The 25,161-nt window shown below is 37.6% G+C and overlaps 1 protein-coding gene across 1 annotated transcript in view; it reads right to left on the bottom strand.

The window, feature by feature from the left end:
- DCC (DCC netrin 1 receptor) overlaps positions 1–25,161 on the bottom strand; it is an 824,910-nt gene that overhangs the window by 642,653 nt on the left and 157,096 nt on the right. Inside the window, exon 6 of the mRNA XM_062200029.1 lies at positions 12,517–12,801. Within this exon, the coding sequence (XP_062056013.1) occupies positions 12,517–12,801 (285 nt within the window). The remainder of the gene's footprint in view (positions 1–12,516; positions 12,802–25,161) is intronic.

Raw genomic sequence — 25,161 nt, 5'->3', positions numbered from 1 at the left:
AAACTAATGTAAAATTTAGAAATTTTTTTTTAAAAAATCAAGGAGTATCTTGGAATGTATAATCTGACTTTTTAACCTACACTTAACAGAAGTAGACAACTATTGTCAAGGCCTACACCATAAAAAGCCATGGAGAAGGGGTATTAGTAAAAGTGGAGACAGTATTTTCCATTCAAAGGTATTTTTGTAAAAAGTAGTTCTAAAAAGGTTGTATTTATTGGACATTATAAGGTTCAAACTAAGTCTGTGATGGTAGGTAGGTACTGCTTCAGTGTCCATACTCACAGCTTTTCTAAATATCTCAGATCTTCACATAATTTTTAACTATCTACATTTCAGATAAAGTGTCCAATCTGGAACACGTTTAAAATGAGAAGAGATGCTAAAATTATCCTACCACACTGCATATAACTGGGTCTATCTAGAGTAGACTGGAATACATGTTCAGTCTGTAATGACAACAATTTCCCTTTAATGAAACCATTTTTCTCAACTGTTATTTAGGAACAACATTAATATTACAGTGTTGAATATACATAACAACAGAGACATAGAGAAATTAAATTATGGACTATTGGCATCTGTGTCAGCAATGTAGTTTTCACAACTTAATGAAATTCCTCAAAATAACCAGTAGTTGCCTTTAATTCTCTGCTGCCCGAATACAAAGCCTTTTTCTTTCATTGTACCCCTTTTGGTTTCCTTTATTAAATTCCTCACTCAATAGAATATCAAGCACTTTTCCAAAAGGAAATAAAAAGGTACTGCACAGCCCCATGGGACATTCTCTTTGATTTCTTGCCAAACATAAGAGTTATAAATTAATTTAACTTCACAGAGCTGGATTCTTCTGTCTGCATCCTCAGTTGCAAGATGACCTACTGTTTCTCTGCTGGTTCCTTAGCCATCCCCTTTCTAGTTATGTTTTAGGAAATTCAGCAGGTACTATGTATCTTCAAATATTAGTAGATCCTATAATATGTGCTCTGAGTGAAAAACTCCACAAAGCCCCTACGAACTTTATACAGGGAAAGATTTTTATTGAAAAACCATCCCAATCCAAACTGATCATGGGAACCACAATTTACTTAATAAAAAATGAAATACTACAGGTGGATGTGAGCTAAGAGCTTTGAACACAGAGATGGGAGCCATTTCTCTGGTGCTATTATTCATCACTCCATGATTCTATTATTTTCTTTCCTCATTTATACCAATTCAGTACTAAAAATGACATTCCCTCTCTGTAAATATTCCTACATCTGCTGTATTTCCTCTTTCTTTTTTCATGTACACACACACACAGACACACACACATATTGCTATTTGTAGTCAGGGTTTGGAGGAAGGAGAGCATTTATTCTTATCACTAGCGTATGACTATATTCCTTCTGTCTCATACGCAAATTTTTGAGTCTATCAGTTTCATTTTGTAACATGTCTGAAGGAAGTGATTTTTATTTTTAGGATGATTATTTTAAAAAAGGTGTTTTTTTTTTTTTTTTGTTTTTGTTTTTTTTTTTTTTTTTTTTTTTTGCAGCTGACAGTAGATTCCTAGAAAACAAATGTTGCATTTAGAATATGTCAAAGTTAGTTTAGAAAATCTAACCATTTTCTGAATTTATCTGTATACATAAAGCAGCATTTAAAACTTACCAGAAACATAGTAGGCTTTTTAATGTAGATATTTTTGATAGCAAATCATAAATAGCTGAGTTTTTTCCTATTTAGCCAAATTTGAATCAATAAAGTTGCTCCCATAACTTCTGACTAAATATATCTTTTTGGTATTTATTTATTTTATTTGAAAGGTAGAGTTACAGGGAGAGAGAAAGGGGAGGGAGAGGAGAGACCGAGAGAGAAAGAGAGAGAGAGCAAGTGAGCGAGCTTCCATTTGCTTGTTCACTTACCCTACATGGCTGCAACACCCAGGGCTGGGCCAGGCCAAATCTGGGAGCCAGGAGTTTCTCCCAGGTCTCCCATGTGGGTGCAGGGGCCCAAGCCACAGCTTACTTGGCAAAATGAACAGGGTGCTGGATCAGAAGTGGAGCAGCCAGGACTCCAACCTGGGTCCATACGGGATACCGTTGCTGCTCACAGTGAGTCTACCTGCTGACATAACTCCATCCCCAATGTCTTTTTTCATGCTCCAGAAACAACAGAAGTTAAATAAGACCAAAGAACAAAACTAGTTCTACATACTTTTCATTACTTTTCTGACATTTACACTCATTGGTTACAGTTTTGACATCTACATACTCTCACGAATGCTTGTTTGTAAGGGGGTCACACTGCCCAGCCCTTCAGTCTAGCCACCAGGTTTGCCAAATGTCAAATTTGTGGTCAATGACAAGTTGACCCCAGTGCACTCTTGGGAAAAGACAGGTTCTGTGTTGTCCAAGGAATGTTCACCACTGGGTATTAAAGACAATCCCACGTATACTATTTTTTTTTTTTTTTTACTTTTGACCTTATAGGACATAGTAACCTTTCAAGGAATGTGTGCTGAGAAGAGATAATATAATCAATATCTAACATCATTCAAGGTCAAGGGTGAAAGTAGAAAAAAAAACAATCGAATTTGTTAAGAGAGAGATCACTAGTGACAGTCGAAAAACAGACATGACCAAAAAAAATGTAATGCTTTGCTTTGTATTTTAGTTACAACTCAGAATCCTGGGTCTTCGTGATATCCCACCAAAATAGCACTTCAGGGACGAAGAATGATTTATTTATCAAATTTAAAATCAAGAAGAAACTGTCTATCCACAGCGCCACTTTTTGTTTACTAATATATTAGACATTTAGCATCCATATGAAATTTCGTCAGTTCAATTGAAAACACTGGTTATTTCACATTGATTGATTAAAAGACCTGACCTGCCATGATTAATTTCGATAAAACATGATTGCCTGGCCGGCGCTGTGGTTTAACAGGCTAATCCTCTGCCTTGCGGCGCCGGCACACCGGGTTCTAGTCCCGGTTAGGGTGCCGGATTCTATCCCAGTTGCCCCTCTTCCAGGCCAGCTCTCTGCTATGGCCCGGGAGGGCAGTGGAGGATGGCCCAAGTGCTTGGGCCCTGCACCCGCATGGGAGACCAGGAGAAGCACCTGGCTCCTGGCTTCAGATCAGCGCAGTGCGCCGGCCGCAGCGGCCATTGGAGGGTGAACCAACGGCAAAAAGGAAGACCTTTCTCTCTCTGTCTCTCTCTCTCTCACTATCCATTCTGCCTGTCAAAAAAAAAAAAAAAAAAAAAGATTGCCCATTAACTCCTGTGACTTTTCTGTCCCTGATTCCCAAAGATGACATGCCAAAATTACCTGGTAGGGGTGGGTCCTTGATGCTATGAAACATGGTCAGTTGTATAAAATAAAAGATTTATCTTCTTTTGATGTGCTTTTTGTGACAATATTAAATAAAATTAAATCTATTTTAATCAACCTGAGAACAGGGTAATCCCATACACTATGGGATTGATTTCTGAACACTGATTACTGTTATAGCATGGCACTTTGATTTCTAATAATTGCAATTTGTCTGGTGTATTGAATTCTTAAATACCAGGCCAGAATAAAGGCAGGCTTGGTGTTGAGTATTGAATGAAATAAAAGAGATCTGTAGTAATAAAAAGATTTGAAAATGCTGATCTAATCTTAATTCTTCTCATAACAAATAAGGAAACTAAGAATTTTAGAAGATTAAAATGACTGCCCATGGCTAAAGACGACAAAATACTAGAACCCTTATTTTCATTGGCTCCTATTTCTAGGCTGGCACCTCCTCCACTATATCATACAGAAAAAGAAGTGGCTTTGATGGGAGGGAAAATGTGGGGCCATGTAGCATGAAGTTACCAGAAAATAGATTCAGGAGACTGTTTTTCTCAATTGTGAAATGAAAATGCACAAACTAGACGGGACTACAGATAAGCAGCATGGCCATGTAATTAACCATTGGTAGACAAATGAATACCTAAATACACAGAATCAAAATCAGGCAATTTATTACCTGATAATCTTCACATGAAAATCAAATGATTTAAGAATGGAATCCCTAAAATGCCATAATTATTATAGTATCTACTGAGGACTTAAAAATTCCAGGTATTTTGGCTGGCTTGTGAAACATAAGCCTCACAACTGCCCAATGAAATACATGGTATGAGTCACTGTATTTGGCAGCATATATATGAGATAGAGTAACTTGCTCTAAATTTCACTAGTAAGATCTATGTTAATCAGTCTGGTGTTCGACTCTATGCTCTTAGGCATGTATTACAATAATGGTTAAAATTGTGCATTTTAAATTATTATTTTATTAGCAGATTCCAAGGAAATGGATTGTGATAACTCATGTACAGCTTTTTGAGGAAACTGGATTAAATCTAATATAATATGCAGGAAGCATGATCGTAACATGGTTTAAATATATTATCATATGCTTCATCTTTTTCTTACATATATATGAAAGAGGAACTCAAGAAAGTATTTTATCCACCTTTAAATCTATGAAAGGCTAAGAGTATCCTTTTTACAGCCTTAGAAATAAGAATGCAAATTATGGGGAAATCTTTCCATGCAGTGAAAAATAGTAAGTATAAGAAAAAAAATAATACAGTAATTTATTTAATCTTCACTTTTGTTTTTCTGTATCTATGTATATGTCAGGACATTCATTACTCTAAAACCTTCAAAAACTCCAAGTAACATTAATAGAATCAGAGTCTAAATTCCTAGACTTGAAATTCAAGGATCTCTATACAGTGAATTCAACTTCTCATTCCCATTCCAGCATTATCATCAGCCAGGATAGTTCTACAGACAATTCCCCCATTATGACCCAGAAAAGTAATCATCTATAAAGAGTTTCCAAATTTTCCACTTAGAATTTATTTACTCTTTGTTTTCATTCATTGAGAACTAGATATCTTTATCTGAATTTCCCTTTCCCTGTCTTATGTTAGTCATGTGGCTATATGAATTGACTACTTGCTTTTTAAATTCACCTTGAAGCCAAACAAATGTATCTTCTTTGTTGTACCTTAGAGTATATAGAAATGGACTGCAGTGATATTTACAGGCAGAGCTCATTTTATTGAGCTTCACTTCATTGCACTTCATAGATACGACATTCTTCACAAATGGAAGGCTTGTGGCAATCCTGCAGGCAATTCTATCAGCACTATGTTTCCAATAGCATTTCTTCACTTTGTCTCTCTTATATTTTGATAATTCTCACAGTATTTCAAACTTTTTCATTATTTGTTATAGTGATTTGTGATCAGTGATATTTGATGTTACTATTATAATTGCTTTGCACAGTGCCAATCTAAGATAGCAAACTGAATAAATATTGTGTTCTTACTGCTTCACCACCCAGCCATTCTCTGTCTCTCTTCTTCTCAGGGCCAGGCATTCCCTCTCAACTCCTGAGACACAAGGATACTCAAATTAGATCAATTAGTTATGGCAGTAGCCTCCAAATGTTCAAAAGAAAGGAAGAGTCTCACACCTCTCACTACAAATCAAAATCTAGAAAGAATTAAGATTAGTGAGGAAGGTACTTTGAATGTGTAGATACACTAAAAGGTAGGTCTCTTGAGCCAAATGTCTAGCCAAATTGTATGCCAAAAATAAATTTCTTGAACAAAATTGAAAGTTCTACTCATGGGAACACATGAATGATATGAAAGCAAAACAGACTGGCTGCTGATATGAAGACAGTTTTAGTGGTCTGGAAAGAACAAAGCTCTCACTCTCTTCAATTGTGTGAAGTGTGTGAGAAGTGAGGAAGCTGTGGAAGAAAAAGTTAAATCTAGCAAATCTGCATCATGAGGCTTACAGAAAGAAGCTATCTATGTAACACAAAAATTCAAGGTGGAGCAGCAAGTGCTGATGCAGAAGCTAAAGCACGTTATCCAGAAGATTAATTAAGATCATCGATGAAGGTGAGTATATTAAACAACAGATTTTCAATACAAGCAGAATAGCCTTGTACTGGAAGAAGATGCTAGGTAGGAATTTCAAGGCTAGAAAAGAGAAGTCACTGCCTGGCTTCAAAGGACGGGCTGACTCTCTTGCTAGGGGCTAATGAAGCAACTTCAAGGTGAAGCCATTGTTGACACACTATTTGGAAAACACTACATCCCTTAAGCATTATTAGTCAACACTGCCTGTACTCTACAAATGAAACAATAAAGTCTGAATGACAGAACATTTGTTTACACTGTGGTTTACTAAATCTTTGAAGGCTACTATTGAGAACTACTGCTCAGAAAAAGATTCCTTACAAACTATCACTGCTCATTGACAATGCACCTGGCCACCCGAGCACTCTGATGGAGATACACAAGGAGATAAATGTTTTCATGGCTACTAGCTCAACATCTGTTCTGTAGCCCATAGATCAAGGAATAATTACACTTTCAAGTCTCATCAAGAAATACAGTAAGCATTCAGAGTAGGAATGAAGACACTGCTTGAGATGCCTGCATTCTGCATCAGAATGTCTGGATTTGAGTCTTGGTTCCATTCCCAATTCCAGCTGCCTGCTAATCTGTATCTTGGGGGGAAGAAGGTGATGTCCCAAGTAACTGGGTGTTTGCCAACCATATGGGAGACATCAATGGCTCCTGGGGACTGTCCTAACCCTGGTTGTAGTGAGTGTTTGGGCTGTGAACCAATGGACAGGAGATTCCTGCATCTGTCTGCCTCTTTCTGACTTCCAAATGCCTAAAAGTAATTAGTTTAATAAAAAAAAAAGAAATATATCTCATAAGGCTATAGCTGTCACAGATAAAAATTGCTTTGATGGATCCAGGCAAAGCAGACTGCAAAATTTCTGGAAATTATTCACAACTCTATAAACCATTAAGAGCAATTTTGATTCACAGGAGGAGGTCAAACGCTCAATGTTAATAGAAGTATGGAAGAAGTTAATGCCATCTCTCATGGATAACTTTGAGTCATTCAAGATTTTATCAAGGAAGTAACTGCAGATTGAAGGAAATAGCAAGAGAATTTGAATTAGAAGATGAAGTGGAGCCTGAAGATGTAACCAAATTGCTACAATCTCATAATAAAACTTTAACGGATGAGGTATTGCTTCGTACTTATATTGATGAGCAAAGGAAGTGGTTTCTTGAGATAGAATCTACTCCTGGCAAAAAGGCAGTGAACACTGCTGAAATGACAATGAAAGATTTTGAGGATGACATAAACTTTGTGGGTAAAGCTGCAGTAGGGTGGAAGAGAAATGATTCCAACTTTGAAAGAAGTTCTACAATAAGTAAAATGCTATTAAACAGCATCAAGTCCTACGGAGTCATCTTCTGTGAATGGAAGGATCAATGTGGCACATCACTGATGTCTTAATTATCAGTCACCCCAATATTCAGTCACCACATATCAACACAGAAGAGGAATTCTGCATTGGCAAAAAGATTACAGATTACTGAGAGTTCACATGACGGCTAGCATTTCTTAACAATGAAGTAATTAGTAATTAAGGTATGTTGTACACTCTTTTTTTTTTAATTTTTATTTTTGACAGGCAGAGTGGACAGTGAGAGAGAGAGAGACAGAGAGAAAGGTCTTCCTTTTTGCCGTTGGTTCACCCTCCAATGGCCGCTGCGGCCGCCGCACTGCGCTGATCTGAAGCCAGGAACCAGGTGCTTCTCCTGGTCTCCCTTGTGGATGCAGGGCCCAAGCACTTGGGCCATCCTCCACTGCACTCCTAGGCCATAGCAGAGAGCTTGCCTGGAAGAGGGGCAACCAGGACAGAATCCGGCGCCCCGACCGGGACTAGAACCCGGTGTGCCGGTGCCACAAGGCAGAGGATTAGCCTATTGAGCCACTGCGCCGGCCTACACTCTTTTTTTTTTAAGATATGCTATTGCACACTTCGTGGAATACAGTAAGGTGCAGTGGGAAACCAAACATGTTGTGTGACTTATTTTATTGTGATATTTGACTTATTGCAGTCGTTTACAATTGAATCCACAATATATGAGATTTTCCTGTAATCCATTTTGAAATATAAGTAATATTTAGTCAAACTGGAAGTTTAACACACCATTGAGATAAATTCTTAGTGATGAATATAAGTCTGAAATCATTTGTTTTAAACCTAAAAACACAATTTCCCCTTTAAACTTGATAAATTGATAAATTTGGAAGAATATTATGTATTTCAATGAAATTATTACAAAGATGAATCATTCAAAATATAGTTAATCAAGTTTAGTCTATCAAAATCTGATGCCTCTGATTATACATGTATTTAGTTCAAGTCTGTACAGGGCCCAGAGTCATCTAATTGTAGTTAAATCAATGAACAATAGATTGAATTGTCAACTGATTGATTCAGCTAGGCCATTAAGATAACTGAAATAAGAATTCCAATGTTAGGGATAGTTATTTTGGTCAACCTCATGGCCAAAACAGACTAATAATTCTGCAATTCAGTGTCCTGCTTGACTCTCAGAAGTGGTTAGACTTGAGTACAGTGAACTTGACAAACAATGGCCACTTCGATCTATCCTCTTTCCTGGATCACAGACGACAACACATTTTTAAATACTCCAACTCTTATTGTTTTGTTATTGATATTTCAAAAAATCCATTATAAAGTAGTTTACTGCTAACTTACAAATCATAATTCAATTTATCTTAAGTCATTAATCCACAAATTAGTTACAAATTTTCCTACATACGAAACAGTTTTTTTTTTTAATCTGGAAAAAGTAAAAATTTAAGAAAAATTCTTTTAAAAATCTACAAGCTATTTTAAATACAATACCATCTCATTCCCTCTCCCAAGCCACTACTTGGCTTTTATATCAGCTGGGGCTCCCCCTCTGCATAAATTGCATCTTACATGTTTCCAAGAGATGCAGAAGGGGAGCCCCGGCTCATATAAAAGCCAACCATCTTCATTTTTGAATCTCTTATACTTCCTTGGTTGCCACTTTAGGCCAGTTCTCCCCAGGATTAAGGTCAAAGAATTCTAACTTGTTTTATTTCCCAACTTAGCACTGTTACTTTGAGTTTAAAACCTTCCAAAATTTCCTGCTCCCTGTGATCCAATCTAACTGAATATGTGCGGTGCCCTGAAAATCTTGTTCTGTCACTCTTTACTCCTGCATTTCTCATGCCTCTCCTCTTTTCTAAAGGATACCTCTCACTATCCAGCTACTACTGGTTCTTCATGATTGTCACACTGGTGAGATTTCATACCTGATATATGGAAGAGGTGATATGAAATATGTTCCAAATGGTCTTGAATTAGTGTATTACACTAAATATTTAGAAGTAGATAATTCTGCATAAATTCATACATGAATTATAGTAAAAAACCAAGAGGGGCAAAATCTCAAAGCTTCTCATTAGCATTTATAATTCAAAATATGGCAAGAAATAGCTTTATCAGTCAACACAGTACTTCAGTGGTCATGGAAAACTATTGTTTTTTAGGCAGTCATAACATGTTAACAGTATTATGGTTTTCCATTTTAGTTAACACTATCTATGTGCCTCAATTGAATAAGTGCTAGACTACAGAATAGGCAATATGCATATACAACTTATTACAGACCCAAGTTGGTCCTTTGAGAAAGCAGAAATTGATTTTGAATGGATTATCTTGATCTTTAAAATCAGAGAACCATAAACTGACAACTAAGAGAGGCTAGGATGGACCACCCATTCATTCACATTTTGCTTCATTTTGTACTTAATGTGTGCCTGTGTATTTGACCTCCAAACAAACTTGTAAACTTGAGAATAAATGGGCCAAATACATTCCCCTTCAACAAGTCCATCCTATGTTCAATAGCATATGAGTCAGGCTTAATGAAGTAAGACAATAACATCTGTCCATACATTATTTTATAATATCTTTTTGAAATTTTGTATTTTAATTAACAGCACATACAAAAATTCTCATTAGGTATAATTTTTTTAAACAAGATGTTCCCATTCAGGCAAGAAATATCCATATATCTCCAAAGAACTTCCAATACTGATTTTATCCCAATTACATCACAAAATTTGGTTTTAAATAAATCTTTATGTATTACAATGCAAATGTGCTTTACAAAGTAAATAAAAGTAAATGGCAGTTGGATGACTTTGTTGTATCTCTGTGTCTTTCAAAATATTCCATTTTAAATTTAATATTTAATTAGTCCAACTTGATTCTTTTATACTATTGGAAAGCAGGTGCCTTAGTCCTATCAAAATAATCAAACATGAGTCGGCGCCGCGGTTCACTAGGCTAATCCTCCGCCTTGCGGCGCCGGCACACCGGGTTCTAGTCCCGGTCGGGGCACCGATCCTGTCCCGGTTGCCCCTCTTCCAGGCCAGCTCTCTGCTGTGGCCAGGGAGTGCAGTGGAGGATGGCCCAAGTGCTTGGGCCCTGCACCCCATGGGAGACCAGGATAAGTACCTGGCTCCTGCCATCGGATCAGCGCGGTGCGCCGGCCGCAGCGCGCCTACCGCGGCGGCCATTGGAGGGTGAACCAACGGCAAAAGGAAGACCTTTCTCTCTGTCTCTCTCTCTCTCACTGTCCACTCTGCCTGTCAAAAAAAAAAAAAAAATCAAACATGGGCCAGCACTGTGGCAGAACAGGTAAAGCCACCACCTGCAGTGCCAGCATTCCACATGGGTGCCAGTTGCAGTCCTGGCTTCTCCTCTTCTGATCCAGCTCTCTGCTATTGGCTGAGAAAGTAGTGCAGGGTGGCCCAGGAACTTGGGTTCCTGCACTCTTGTGGGAGACTTGGAAGAAGCTCCAAGTTCCAGGCTTTGGATTGGCCCAGATCTGGCTATTGCAGCCATTTGAGGAGTGAACAAGTGGATGGAAGACTTCTCTCTCTTTCTCTACTTCTGCCTCTCTGTAACTCTGCCTCTCAAATAAATAAATACATATTTAAAAATACAATAATCAAACATATCCCTGCCAATTTATTACATGGCTTACCCTGATTTCCAATCTGATTGATCAACAGATGCATTAAGAAATGTGAATTTAAATATTAAATTTTTGTGTCTTTTTAAGGCATGCCTAAATAAATGAATGTATGCACTGGAAATAAATGCTATATTTGTACTTGTCTCTGCTTGGTGGATGTAATATATAATAGTATTATTTATGGTTATTGACAAATGTGTCAATATTTCTATAACAAATGGAGGAGAGAATATACAAAATACTGAGAAAACGGTTTTGGAGATATCCTTAATTAAAACATCTAGAAACTTTGATTCAATTTGTCACCCTACTTCTATAATAACTTAAGAATAATACTTTGCTGCAAAGATGCAGTACTTTTGATAGATACACACAGTTAACAGCAGAAGGACAGGAGCCAATATCCATGCTTTCAGAAGTAGTTGATCCAATTACCCAAGTGTGTATTTTTTTTTAAGATTTTATTCATTTGAAAGGCAGAGTTACAGAGAAAGAGAAAGAGACAGAGACAGAGAGACAGAGAGAGAGTTCTTCCACCCACTGGTTCGCTTCCCAAATGGCCTCAACGGCCAGGACTATGCTAGTCCAGAGCCAGGAGCTTCTTCCAGGTCTCCCACGTGGGTGCAGGGGCCCAAGAACTTGGGCCATCTTCCACTGCTTTCCGAGGCCATAGCAGAGAGCTGGATCAGAAGAGGAGCAGCTGGGACTCGAACCGGCGCCCATAGGGGATGCCGCACTGCCAGTGGCGGCTTACCCGCTATGCCACAGCACCAGTCCCTGTGTGTACTTTGTGATTCCCCTAAGTGAGTCTAAGAAAGCCTAAGAGTAAGTCTAAATGAGAAAATACATAACATGTAGTTATAGTAGGAGCATTCATTGGAAGAGATCTTAGAGAATACTCAATCTAATCTCTCATAATTAAGGAGAGGAAAAAGAGGCCAGGGTCTTAGAGACATGCCTGAGAAAAGAAAATGAGAGATGGAGAAAGACACTTCATTAAGATCATACTTTATTGTAATTATTTGTTTGAATTCATTTAAAACTCAAACAGACCAGTCCCTCTGTCAGTCAATGCTGTATCTCTGGTACTGAGCAAATACTTCTTAGAAATCCGTGTGTGAGATAATATTGGGCAATCATTTATGCACTAACTTAAGGAAGGGTTTTTAACCTTGCTAATGTGTTCATCCTTTGAAAACAGGGATAACTTGGCCTTTTTAGCGTTATCAGGGGAAAATGAACTAATACATATGAGATCTTTACCAACGGCTCTTGCTAAAAGAAACACTCCCTAAATATTAATGAAATGGATGGATGGATGGAATGAGTAAATAAATGAATGAATGAGGCCAAAATTAAGGATAAGACAAAGATAAAGACAAAGACAAGACATGGAAAAACAAGAACTGTTGGCATAATGTCATCAACTGTCTCAGCAAGAAAGGACAGAATAATAAACAGCAAATGCAATGAAAATTACAACTGCAAAATAATTGTTGCTTGAACTGTCCTAGAGACGATCATTCTGAAAGATTCACTACAATACCTGATAAAATTCTGACTTCTGCTTCATTTCCTGTTCTGGAGCTGGCTGGATTCCGAGCTGAGCATCGATAGATTCCAATGTCCCCTGGCTGAAGTCTGCTGATTTGCAATGCTCCAGAGGGCAAGACCACCACCCTAGAGTCCCCTGGGACTGGAATCAGGTCTTGCTGGTTCTTCTGCCAGTGTATTGTTGGCATGGGCTCCCCAAGGACTTCACACTTGAGTAGCACTGTATCTCCCATGAAGGCTGTGACGGATTCTGTCTGGGAAAGGAACCTCAATGGTCCTAGGAGAAAAACAAAGAAAAGAAGGATGAGTCACAATCATCTCTAATAAAAATAATCACTTTTATTCTCCATGGAAAATTATACATATACATATATAAAGCTTTATTTATTTTATTTGAAAAGAAGAGTTAAAGAGAGGGAGAAAGAGTTCTTTCATCTGCTTGTTCACTCCCTGAATGGCCACAATGGCCAGGCTGACGCTAGGAGCCTGGAACTCCATCCTGGTTTCCCACAAGGGTGACAGGGGCCTAAGCACTTGGGCTATCTTTGCTGCCTTCCTAAGCACATTAGCAGGGAGCTGGATAAGAAGTGGAGCAGCTAGGACTTGAATTGGTGCCCATGTGGGATGCTGTTACCACAGGTGACTGTTTGACCTGCTCTCTACAATGCTGGCCCCAGAAAATTATATTTTACAAAATAATATCTCAAATCGCAACTCATTTGCTCTTTATACTTTAATAATATGTGTGTGGCATTACAGGAGGTTCTGTGGCTAAAAAAGAAAATGATGAAGATGCTGCCATTCATTTCTAGAAGCTCACAGTTAAATGAATTTTAGTGAAACAGTCCTGTAAGGCAGAGCAGACAGGACCATGCTAATGTTAGAGGAGGAAACTGGGGCTCAGAGAAGTCAAATTCCACATGCAAGTTTTCATGTTAACTACGCAGCAATCCTGCAAATACGCCCTAGTTCAAACTTGTGGCACCATGCTCTACCAATTAGCCGTCTTTGAACATAAAACTAAGAAATCATGAGGATTGGCAAACTGTTGAAATCATTACCTAATATATATTAAACTGATCTTCTGTATATAAAGAGAATTGAAAATGAATCATGATGTGATTGGAAGGGGAGAGGGAGCAGGAAAGGGGAGGGTTGTGGGTGGGAGGGAATTTATGGGAGGGGGAAGCCATTTTTTTTTTCCAAAGCTGTACTTTGGAAATTTATATTCATTAAATAAAAGTTTAATAAAAAAAAGAAATCATGAGGATGCACAGAGTGGTTATTCAGCATAATCTAGAGAAGTTTCAAGACAGCAGATTGCGTGAGCCACCACTTTAGTGACAGACAATTTTTTATGGATAGCCTGCTTACGGTACAAGTTCATCAGTATTGCCAGGTGTGGCTGTGGTGCACTGAAATAACCCTAAGGTTAGTATTAGAATAGCTTGGTTTTTGGCCTGATTTGGCAACTTGCTAGGTATGAATTTTTTTAACCTGTTTTTTATTTCTTTGGCACATAAAGTGAATAACAGCTGACTCTCATGATCCTGATGATGTTCATATGCAATAATGTGAAAATAATGCATTTATACATGGGATTGAAGAAATGTAGAGGACAAGGGCTGGCGCTGTGGTGCAGCGGGTTAAAGCCCCAGCCTACAGCATTTGCATCCCATATGGGCTCTGTTTCGACTCCTGGCTGTTTCTCTTCTGAACCAGCTCTCTGCTATGGCCTGCAAAAGCAGTAGAAGACGGCCCAAGTCCTTGGGCCCCTGCACCCACATGGGAGACCTGGAAGAAACTTCTGGCTCCTTGCTTCAGATGAGCTCAGCTCTGGCCATTGTGGTTATTTGGGGGAGTAAACCAGCAGATGGAAGACCTCTCTCTCTCTCTCTCTCTCTCTCTCTCTCTCTCTGGCTCTACCTCTCTAACTCTGTCTTTCAAATAAATACAATAAATATTTTAAAAAAAGAAATGTAGAGGACAAAGAAAATGAGTAAACTGCCCATCACTGAGTGCAAATAAACATGGTGAGAGACAATGCCTCTGTCTTTGTGTTGTTCATGAGAGAAGATATTTTGATTCTTCCCTCTTGATCCCTCTTTTATGAACAAGAAATCATCTTTATACTAATGCTTGACTATGAAATTTTTTCTTAATGATTACAAACAAGCACATTTGTATGAATTATGTAATTAGTGATAGATGATTGGCAACTTTATTTTCTATAGCCAATTCAACCAAATAATTTTGATTCCTTGATTCATGTACTATTTATCACAATTATATTGAAATGTTTGCTATAATCCTACTAGAATTATTCTCATTGTATGTGCATTTAACAGAGTACATTTATTATCAGTTTTAGGTTCAAATCAAGTTTTGCTAATCATTTATTATTCTATAATTTCTATTTTACATGTTATTTTAATTAAGTCAGAACATCAAAGGTTCATGTTTTAATTATGTCAAGACTTTTTATTTTTCCATCAATATTTGGCCAATAACAAGTTCTACTTTCTCTTTTAACCAGTGTTAGTTTGAACTTGGATCTATTAATACAATCCTAGTTTTCCCTACAATCTAATAAAATATTTCTGGGGCCAAAAGCACAAAGGCAAAATGGCTGGGTTCAGCATAATTTAGACAATAAAAAATGCTATAGTGAAATCTTTCCCAGGTGAAGGTGGAATTTCATGTCCCTTTCAGGGACTAGGGCTTTTGAAACAGAAAGATAACTAAATGTATGAGTTGAGTCAATGTCACACATGAAATAGGTACAAGCTCCTAAAAGCCACTGTCATGTGAGTGATACCCATGTAGACAGAACTGCAATTCTGGAGATAGAATATTAAGGCTGCTCTTTTTCACACTAGTAAATGATCACTGCTAGGCTATACAGAGAACTTCATATGGATGTGAATATTAATTTAGCTACTGGAATGTATGCCACACCTATAGGTACTAAAATTCCTCATCTTATCACTAATTTATGGCTCTGAAATCTGAATCCACGGAGCTACCCAGATCATCACAACAGCTCTATCTCTACACGGGGCACCAACCGTTATGTCACGGCATCTGGCCTGAAGAATCATATAAGGCAAGAGATTATATATTAAGAAAATTGGTCAACATAATTGACTACTATTCTTCATACTTGCCCAGTGTATATTCTAAGGTCAGAACTATATCTAATTCAAAAGATAATGCAATGTTCGGAATTTTCTAATGTTTGATTTTCTGTCACAGGGGGAAATTACAAACATAATTTGCTGCTTCTTTTTGCCTGTACAAGTTAAACTCAGTGTTTCAAAAGGAAATCCAAATTTATAAGGCTCTAAATGACTTAGATTAATACTCTGGATATTTTACTGAATTTTAGCATTTCTCATAGTGTTGTCACAAACAACCAACAGTCTTAAATGAAGTCTTAGTCCATCAGCTTAGTATTGTATTTTCTAGGCACGCACATGAACATCTAGTAATGAACATTAGACCTACTATAACTCATAGAAATGAACTGTAATATTTTCAGAAGTGTCATGTAATGCTCTAACGCAATACAAACAATTTAATGCTTTCTACATAGAGAGATACGGGTATAATTTTAACTATACATGCACAAAAAATTAACTACAACTGTATTCTCTTCAGACTCTTCAGATCACATCTGATCCACTGCAGTTATAAGATTTCCTAGATCTATTCTTTCCTCATCCAAGTCCATTTCAAACATAACCAAAACATATGTGTCCTAAATTATCACACTTTTTGCTTCAATCAAGAAATTATGGTGTTCCTCAAATGTTCTGCTCTTACAATATGTCTCAAATGCTGGGTAAAGGTTATGGCTGAAATCTATCACAATGTGCCTTCCAGGTTTATCTTCTACAATTCCTCAAAACCATTCTCAGATCTAGTGAACATGCCCATGCCCTAAACACAGCTTCCTTAATACTATTTCTCATGCTTCTTCCTCTCAAAAAGTATCCCCACTCCCCCGAGATCTATCCAACCTGTAGTCACTTTAAAGAATGAGTCCACAAGGCCCATCTTTCCCCTGCTCTTACTGATGGGAAATAATCTCTTCTCCTTTTGAGTTTTTGTAGTAGTCAGGACTTACAGATACTACACACAGAGATGGGTGCATAAATAAAATCCTAAAAAGATGCTTGTATGCTTGCATATAAATTTCTTTTATTTCTACACAGTATATAAAACATTCACTGAAAGAAAAGCAATAAACAAATGCTTCCTGAGGTTCTATGTGACTAAATATTCTGAATATTACCAATAGCCAAATTTTGAAAATTGAGTTTGGGTTTTGGCTTTCTCACTTTCTGACACTCCCTATGGCATTTTGGAATTATGAATGACAACACTGGGCTACCAGGATACCTGGGATCATGTCTCAGCTTAACCATTTAACCACTGGGTATCTTAGGCAAGGTCTCCATTTTATCACTTACACTATCCTTAAGCACCTTTATAAACTGTCTCTTCTAATTTTCACAAAAGCTTTATTTTTAGGTATTATCAACACTTTACAGAAGGAATTGATTATTGAAACAAAACTCTTTCAAATGGCCATACTGTAACATGATTTTTTTTTATGGTAAGGAACTGAGATATTCTATTTTTTAAGGGTACTGTGTACTCAGTAACCTCACTGAAAATGCCTCAAGAGTTTCTTATATGTCAAAACTGTTGAAATCTTTACTTAATATATACTAAATTGATCTTCTGTATATAAAGATAATTGAAAATGAATCTTTTTTATTAAACTTTTATTTAATGAATATAAATTTCCAAAGTACAGCTTATGGGTTACAATGGCTTCCCCCTCCCAAAACTTCCCTCCCACCCACAACCCTCCCCTTTCCTGCTCCCTCTCCCCTTCCAATCACATCATGATTCATTTTCAATTCTCTTTATATACAAAAGATCAGTTTAGTATAAATTAGGTAACAATTTCAACAGTTTGCCCCCATATAGCAACACAAAGTGAGAAAAAAAATACTGTTGGAGTACTAGTTATAGCATTAAATAAGAGTGTACAGCTCATTAAAGACAGAGATCCTACATAATATTTTTTTAAAAAATTAATTAATTTTCTATGCCATTTCCAATTTAACACCAGGTTTTTTTTTTTCCATTTCCAATTATCTTTATATACAGGAGATCGATTCAGTATATAATTAGTAAAGATCTCATCAGTTTGTACCCACGCAGAAACACAAAGTGTAAAAATACTGTTTCAGTACTAGTTATAGCATCACTACACATTAGACAACACATTAAGGACAGATCCCACATGGGATGTAAGTACACAGTGACTCCTGTTGCTGACTTAACAATTTGACACTCCTGTTCATGGCGTCAGTAATCTCCCTAGGCTCTAGTCATGAGTTGCCAGGGCTATGGAAGCCTTTAGGGTTCGCTGACTTTGATCTTATTCCGATAGGGTCACAGTCAAAGTGGAAGTTCTCTCCTCCCTTCAGAGAAAGGTACCTCCTCCTTTGATGGCCCCGTTCTTTCCACTGGGATCTCACTAACAGAGATCTTTCATTTAGGTCTTCTTCTTTTTTTCTTTTCCATGGTATCTTGGCTTTCCATGCCTACAATGCTCTCATGGGCTCTTCAGCCAGATCTGAATGCCTTAAGGGCTGATTCTGAGGCCAGAGTGTTGTTTAGGACATCTGGCATTCTATGAGTCTGCTGTGTATCCCACTTCCCATGCTGGATCTTTCTCTCCCTTTTTGATGAAAATGAATCTTGATGTGAAGGGGATGGGAGAGGGAGCAGGAGATGGGAGGGTTGCTGGTGGGAAGGAGGTTATGGGGGAAAGGGGAAAGCCATTGTAATCCATAAGCTGTACTTTGGAAATTTATATTTATTAAATAAAAGCTAAAAACAAACAAACAAACAAAAACATCTCCACTCCTGAAGCTCCAAGCAGCATCAGAGTACTGGGTAAGCGTTGTTGTTTAGTAAGCACAGTTGGCCCTTCCTATCTGCAAGTTCTGCATCTGAAGATTCTATCAAACATTAAAAACAGTTACCCCTCCAAAATAAATTGTTTGTATTAACCACGTACAGACTTAGTTTTTCTTGTCATTATTCCCTAAAGCAATACAAGACAACAATTTAATATCATTTACATGGTATTAGGTATTTATAAATGAGTTAGGGATTATTTAAAGCATGTGCATAGATTATACGCTTATACAATGTCATTTTCAAAGAGGGGCTTGAGAATTTGAGGATTTTGTTTTCTATAGGGATCCTGGAATTGACCTCCAATGGATACCGAGGTATCATTGCACATTGTGCCCTAAATTGACTTCTCACAGGCAGACTTCAGCTTGAAGTACCATACTATTAAAAATAGCATAGAAACCTGTTTTTGATGCTCTCAGAGGGCTTTCCATGTTAGCCTTGTGGAAGTTTTTTCCAAGAATGAACCTTCCTTCCCACACAGACTGGCCTAGGGTAATGAGCCAACTTTAAATCCAGGAGCACCTGGACTTTCCTGAAGTAGCTCACTCCAGCCAACTCCTCAGTTTAGATATTATCTGCACTTCCATGTGTGAACAAACACCAGGAACTATTAATGAGGAACTATAAAAAGGGAAGAACATGTTGTTTTACATATGGAGAATTCAGACACATATGGGAGCTCCATTTTATCTCTTGTCCTAAAAATAATAAATACAGGCATCTTTCATTCAAATTTTATAAATGACTAATACACAGTAAAAGTATCTGGGCTTTAGCATCAGAAATTTTACTGATGTTAACATACTTTTTCAATTTTTTTAAAGTTTTTTTTTTATTTATTTGAGAGGTAAAGTTACAGACAGTGAGAGGGAGAGACAGAGAGAAAGGTCTTTCCATTGGTCCACTCTCCAAATGGCCACAACGGCTGCAGCTGCACTGATCTGAAGCCAGAAGCTTCCTCTGGGTCTCCCATGGGGGTGCAGAGGCCTAAGGACTTGAGCCATCTTCTACTGCTTTCCCAGGCCACAGCAAAGAGCTGGATTGGAAGAGGAGCAGCAGGGACTAGAACCAGTGCCCGTGTGGGGTGCCAGCACCACAGGCAGAGGATTAACCTACTGCACTATGTCACCAGTCCCGTCAGCATACTATTATACTAGTATTGGATCCATCAAATGTTATTAGCAAGGGCTAGATGGCCATTAGGAAAGTATAGTAGAGCAATGGGTCTCACTCTGTTTATTTTGATTTCTACAAAGGCTCCTTCTGTTAATCTCTAATACTAATTTTCACACTAAAAGGATTCACTAAATGCCCATTTCTATATTTTATTTTGTTAAATGTTGCTAAAGGCCTGTAAACAGCTCTACCCCAATTATTATCTGGAACATTAACTAACTATCCATGCAAGGAAAAGAGAAGGTTTCACTCTTTTCAGCACTTTAGTAACACAGTGCATGAATACCTGACATTTAAGAGTGCCAATGCAGAATCAGAATTCTAACTTTCTCCTTTCACTTCTTCATAGAAGCTCACCCAAGCCAAGATAGGACCAGTTATATTGTAGGTCTCCTTTTCAGCACTTATGTCAATTAAAATTAATGAACTGTGAGACTTATTTAATAGCCATCTTCTCAGCTAACCTGCAAATTCCACAGAAGTAGGGCCAGGGTCTACTTTATACTAAAAGCATTTGGCAAGGTGTGTGAAAAATACTTGGCCATTAAACATTTGATGAAAAACAAACTATCTACATCCATATCTATTATGGTAGATTTAAGCAAGCATCACAGGCTCTAAACGCTGGAAAATCCAGGGAGAGCAGCAGTGATAGGGGAGGCACAAATGGTTAAAAAAGAGAAAGCAGCGATTTCATCAGGGAAATGTGAGAGTGCTGAGGACAATAAGTATACAATTAAACCTTTTTCATTTGAAAAGAAACTGGAGGAATGGGAAGTTATGACTAATGCATCCGTGAAAATTCTATCTAAGTGCCATAAGTTTAACCTGTGGTCAAGTGGACATTCTGAATGGGATTTACCCATCCTGGCCTCAAATCACTGTCCCCAAGAACAGTTATCAGAGGCTCAGGGCTGGCCACCACTCAGCTGAACAGCTTGGGTGAAGGCTATAGCCATCAATCTCCTCCAGGCCAACACATATTTCCTTGGAAGCCAAACACAATCAAAACATTTACTGTCACTAGGGCAATAGAAATGTTAATAGCAAAAGCACTAAACATTTTTCATTTGAGCTTTTCTTTTGTGATGCTTAACAACAAAAAAAAAAAAAGAAAGAAAAAAAATCACCATGGCAACGAATAGAACACTACTAAATCTGTAGGGACATCAAAAGTGTTAGGCTCACAGGACTAAAACAAGAACAACAGTCTCTCCCTGCCCTTCCACGCATGTGTATATGCACCATACAGGCTAAGATATATTTCCATCACATCCTGTCAGAAGTTCTGGGTATCTTAGACATGCACCCCAATTCACTTCATTCTAAACTACTTTGGTTTTTAAGCAAAGATAGAAAAAAAGACATTTCACAGACCATTTACATGGAGACGCAGGGTCTCTAGGGAGCCCTCTCCTCCTCCCACCCACCGCCAGAATGGGTTTATTCCTTCTTTTACATTCTAATCTGAAAATGGCACATTCTTCTGATTGCCCTCTAGCCCTGTTGGCAGACTATCAGGATCCACATCTTTGCCTATGGAAGATCTAATTATTAAGTAATTAAAGTTCATTTAATAAAAAGAGACTTATCAATCGGGGGACAGACCTTGGGGTTGGAAACATGCCTTGCTTTTAAATATTCTGCAACACGGTAATATCCTGCAACCACAACTACCAGAGGAGAGCTGCAGTAAATGCTTTGTTTGCTCCAAATTAAAGCCTGCAGGTTACGTCCCTTCAAAGCCAGACCTCCTTGGCCTCGCTTTAATTTTCAAATTAGCCGAAGGGCAGAGAAGAGATACAATCCAAAGAGAGCTTCTCCAGATTTAGTCATTTTAAAAAAGCAGCCAAAGACTAATAAAGAATATTCATGGAATTTGTTAGAAGCTCATTTCTGCCTTTATGGCCCATGTCTCTTTGTGAGTTACTTTCCTTTTTATTTGCTTCAGGTTCATTGGAAAAATTACAGACTCCTAGGTGCTTGGCTGAAAACAAAATCTCAAACATGGACATTGCAAAGAGGGACTATTCAGCATGCTTGACAGGCACCGATACATGTGCCCAGTGTTATGATCTTAGAAGAATCAGCCCTGGAGCCAGTTGATTGAAACTGAGAAAGATATCATAGCAGAAATGTAAAAGTGAAAGGAAAACAATATGGGCAAATCATGAAGTCAGTTTGTCTGGTCAGCTCTGAAAGTTTAGAGAACACAATGAACTTATCCCCATGCCAAAAATGGTCAAGGAGAAATGGCATCAAGTGTTTTCTCAGAATCTTACATTGGTGTAGTTCAACATAGCATGCTTACAATGACAGGTACTGTCTCAGATCATCAAAGCAACAAAAGATTGATGGAATGAAACCAAAAACAAAGTGGGGTCTCATCTAGGCACCTTGCTGTAATACTTTCTTCATTTGCCTTCAAATCTATGAAATTATGGACTCTCCCAACTTGTCCTTCTTAATCACATCATGAAGATCATGGTGTCATTACAAACTAGAGTGTCCTCTCTGAGGGAATGAATGCTCTAAAGGCACTGTCAAGATCAGCCAGCAAACCAGGGCCTGCATTTCAGTCCCCACCCAACGTTCTCCTGGAGGTGGTAATCAGATATTAACTATGCCCATGTAGTAAAGGCATGCTCATCTTGATTTCATTACTAACATCACACAGCACTGAATCAGCATAGTCTATCCCTGACTTTCATTCACTTCAGGGTCAATGGAAGCAGTTTTGAAAAGCATTGTTCTCGGTAGCATTTTAATAACTGTGTACTCATCCAACAGAGCTATTCTATACTAGCTATTCCCAGCACAACATTAAATTATAAGGGGAGTTCCACCACCTCTTTTCAAACTTACATGGTATTGTCTTCCTGGATATAGCTTCTTCATAAAATCTACTCAATTTATATTGAACATCAATGCCATTTATTCTCTATGAAAGTTAGGAAGAAATCCTTCTTATTTACAGAGGAAGCTAGATAGAAAACCTAGTGGCAACTACCTTTAACAATGCTGTCATAACTTTGATGACTGAAATGACTCATTAACCCATCACAGGCATTAGCCATTTGGAAACTCCTATTTATTACATGGATCAGTTAGAAGTTTCAGTTAGTTAGCGGTTTGCTTCAGGGAATTTTTAAAGAGCAAACTTTCTAATATACAAGACTGTTGACTGGTAATTAAAATGCATAAAATATAGGGCAAAAATGTCATAGTATGTTAGTCTACCAATGTTTCAAACTTTTAATGTAATAATATTGCTCTAGAAGTGTGAATACTTTACTTTTGAGAAGTGATTTAGCAATGTTCATCATAACAACTTAACCCCTTAATTCTACTTCTAGCAATCTATCCACAAGCATATGAAGAAAAAAATACAAAACTATTCAGTACAACATTTTTTAAAACAGTAAAAAACAGAAAATGGGATAATAACACAATTGGTAACTAAGCAAATTATGGTATAAACATTGTATCTAATATAAAATCATAAAAAGTTTGTTTAAAAAGTGAGAAAACTGACTTTTTGAAACTTTTTAAAACAATCATGTCAAAAATACAAAAGGAGATATGGTGAACAATTCTAACACTCAATTTTAGCACCTTAGAGCCAGTGCAAATTGCAAACAACTCTTCATGAACATATTGATTTCATGAAGAGATGGTTACCTCTACCAGCTTTGACAGTAACAATAACTTAATTTTCATCTTGAACTCTGCAGATAAATGTCATATTTTAGAAAGCTGAGATTGGTTTATGATCAATAGTAATAGATAATTTTACAGAATTCAGGCTCAGGCTTTCCATCAAGCTTAAATCTTATTATGCACAGCCAATGAATGGACATAACACTCATAAAAGTTGTGGTTGATATTTATTTCGCCTACTTAAAATCATGTTCTACTTAAAACTGCTAAATCATCCAAGTAACAGAAAAGCAGGTCCTTAAAACTGATATGATTCCATGGTCACTGCCACCATCTCTTCTATAATTTATCTAGGTTCTCCTGCCGTGGCCCCAAAGGAGCTCTGATTATGTTATGATTTGGGAATTTCCAGGTCATTTATTCATTCAGTCAGCATGATGACTAATTCTATATGTCACCTTAACTGGGTCACAAAGTACCCAAACATTTAGCCAAACCAGACTGTGGATGTGTTGATGAGGGTGTCTCTGGACAAGAGTAACTTTTGAATCCATAAACCCAGTAAAGTAGAAGAAATTCCCCAATCAAGCCTTAAACAGCCCATGTAAAGCTTAAACAGAGAACACAAAACAAGAGTGAATTCTCCTGCCTAAAGATATTCAAGTTGGGGCATTAGTCTTGACCAGCCTTTGGGCTTGAACTTGAACTAGAATTTACACTATCAAATCTCCCAGCTATCAGTTCTTTAAAGTCAAAATGAAACCATACTATTGGGTGTCCAACTTGCCTGCTGCATATTCTGGACTTCCTAGCCTCTATAACCATAAGCCAATGCCCTATGAGAATACTCACTCTCTTTAATACAAGGACAGAAATGCAGAGAGATTTAGCATTACTGTTTTTGAAAATCTGAAATATTCCAAAATTCAAAACACTGAGTATCAACATGATACAAACAGAAAATTCCATAACATGAAACTATGCTTCATGAATTACATAATGAAAATTTTGTATAAAATTACCATCAGGCTAAAAGTATAAGGTATATATGAAACAAAATTGGATATACGTTTAGATATCATCCCATCCTCAAAGTTTCTCATTATGTATGTGCAAATATTCCAGAACCTGAAAAAAAAAAAGTGAGATCTGAAATACTCCTGTTCCCAAGTGTGGACTTAAATTGACTGCTGAACTCTAAGTAAGCCAAAAGTCTTTCTGAGCTTTAGAGACACACTGCAGGTGGCTCCCACGTAACATGCCCTTTCAAGAACCTCAACCAGTGACAAAGGAAATCTCAGGGTAAGGAAGCATCCACTGCACATTGAAAAGGAGTGAGCTTCATGTCCCAAGGCTGTTGTAGAAGAGTGATAAATGAGCCTGTTGTTTGCCACTCCTTTTATTTATGTAACCACCACCATGTGAGTATGAAAATGTAATATACCCCCTTAATCAATAATCAAGTCATTAGCTATTAAAGGTGTTTTTCTATTTTCAATGTAAATGATAATGGGACATAAATCTGTTTATACCGAACAAATGATGAATTTCCAACAATAGACAGGCTTACAAGCAAGATAGCAGATTAGGGAGTGATGTAATACAATAGACTAGAGATAAACAGTGAGGGAAAGGGGTGTGTGAAATGCACTTTCAGGGGAGAACTGGTGAGAAAACCACACTGGAAATCCTACAAGAGAAGGAGGAACTCATGGACTTGTGTGGAGGATGCTCACAAGCAGTATGAATGCAGGTACAATGCACGATTACAGTGGCTGAGAGCAGGAGCCAGTGT

This window comes from Lepus europaeus, chromosome 9 (genome assembly GCF_033115175.1).
Source record: "Lepus europaeus isolate LE1 chromosome 9, mLepTim1.pri, whole genome shotgun sequence".
Lineage (NCBI taxonomy): Eukaryota > Metazoa > Chordata > Mammalia > Lagomorpha > Leporidae > Lepus > Lepus europaeus.
The sequence above is the reverse complement of the archived record's forward strand: the minus strand, read 5'-3'. Positions and strand labels throughout refer to the sequence as shown.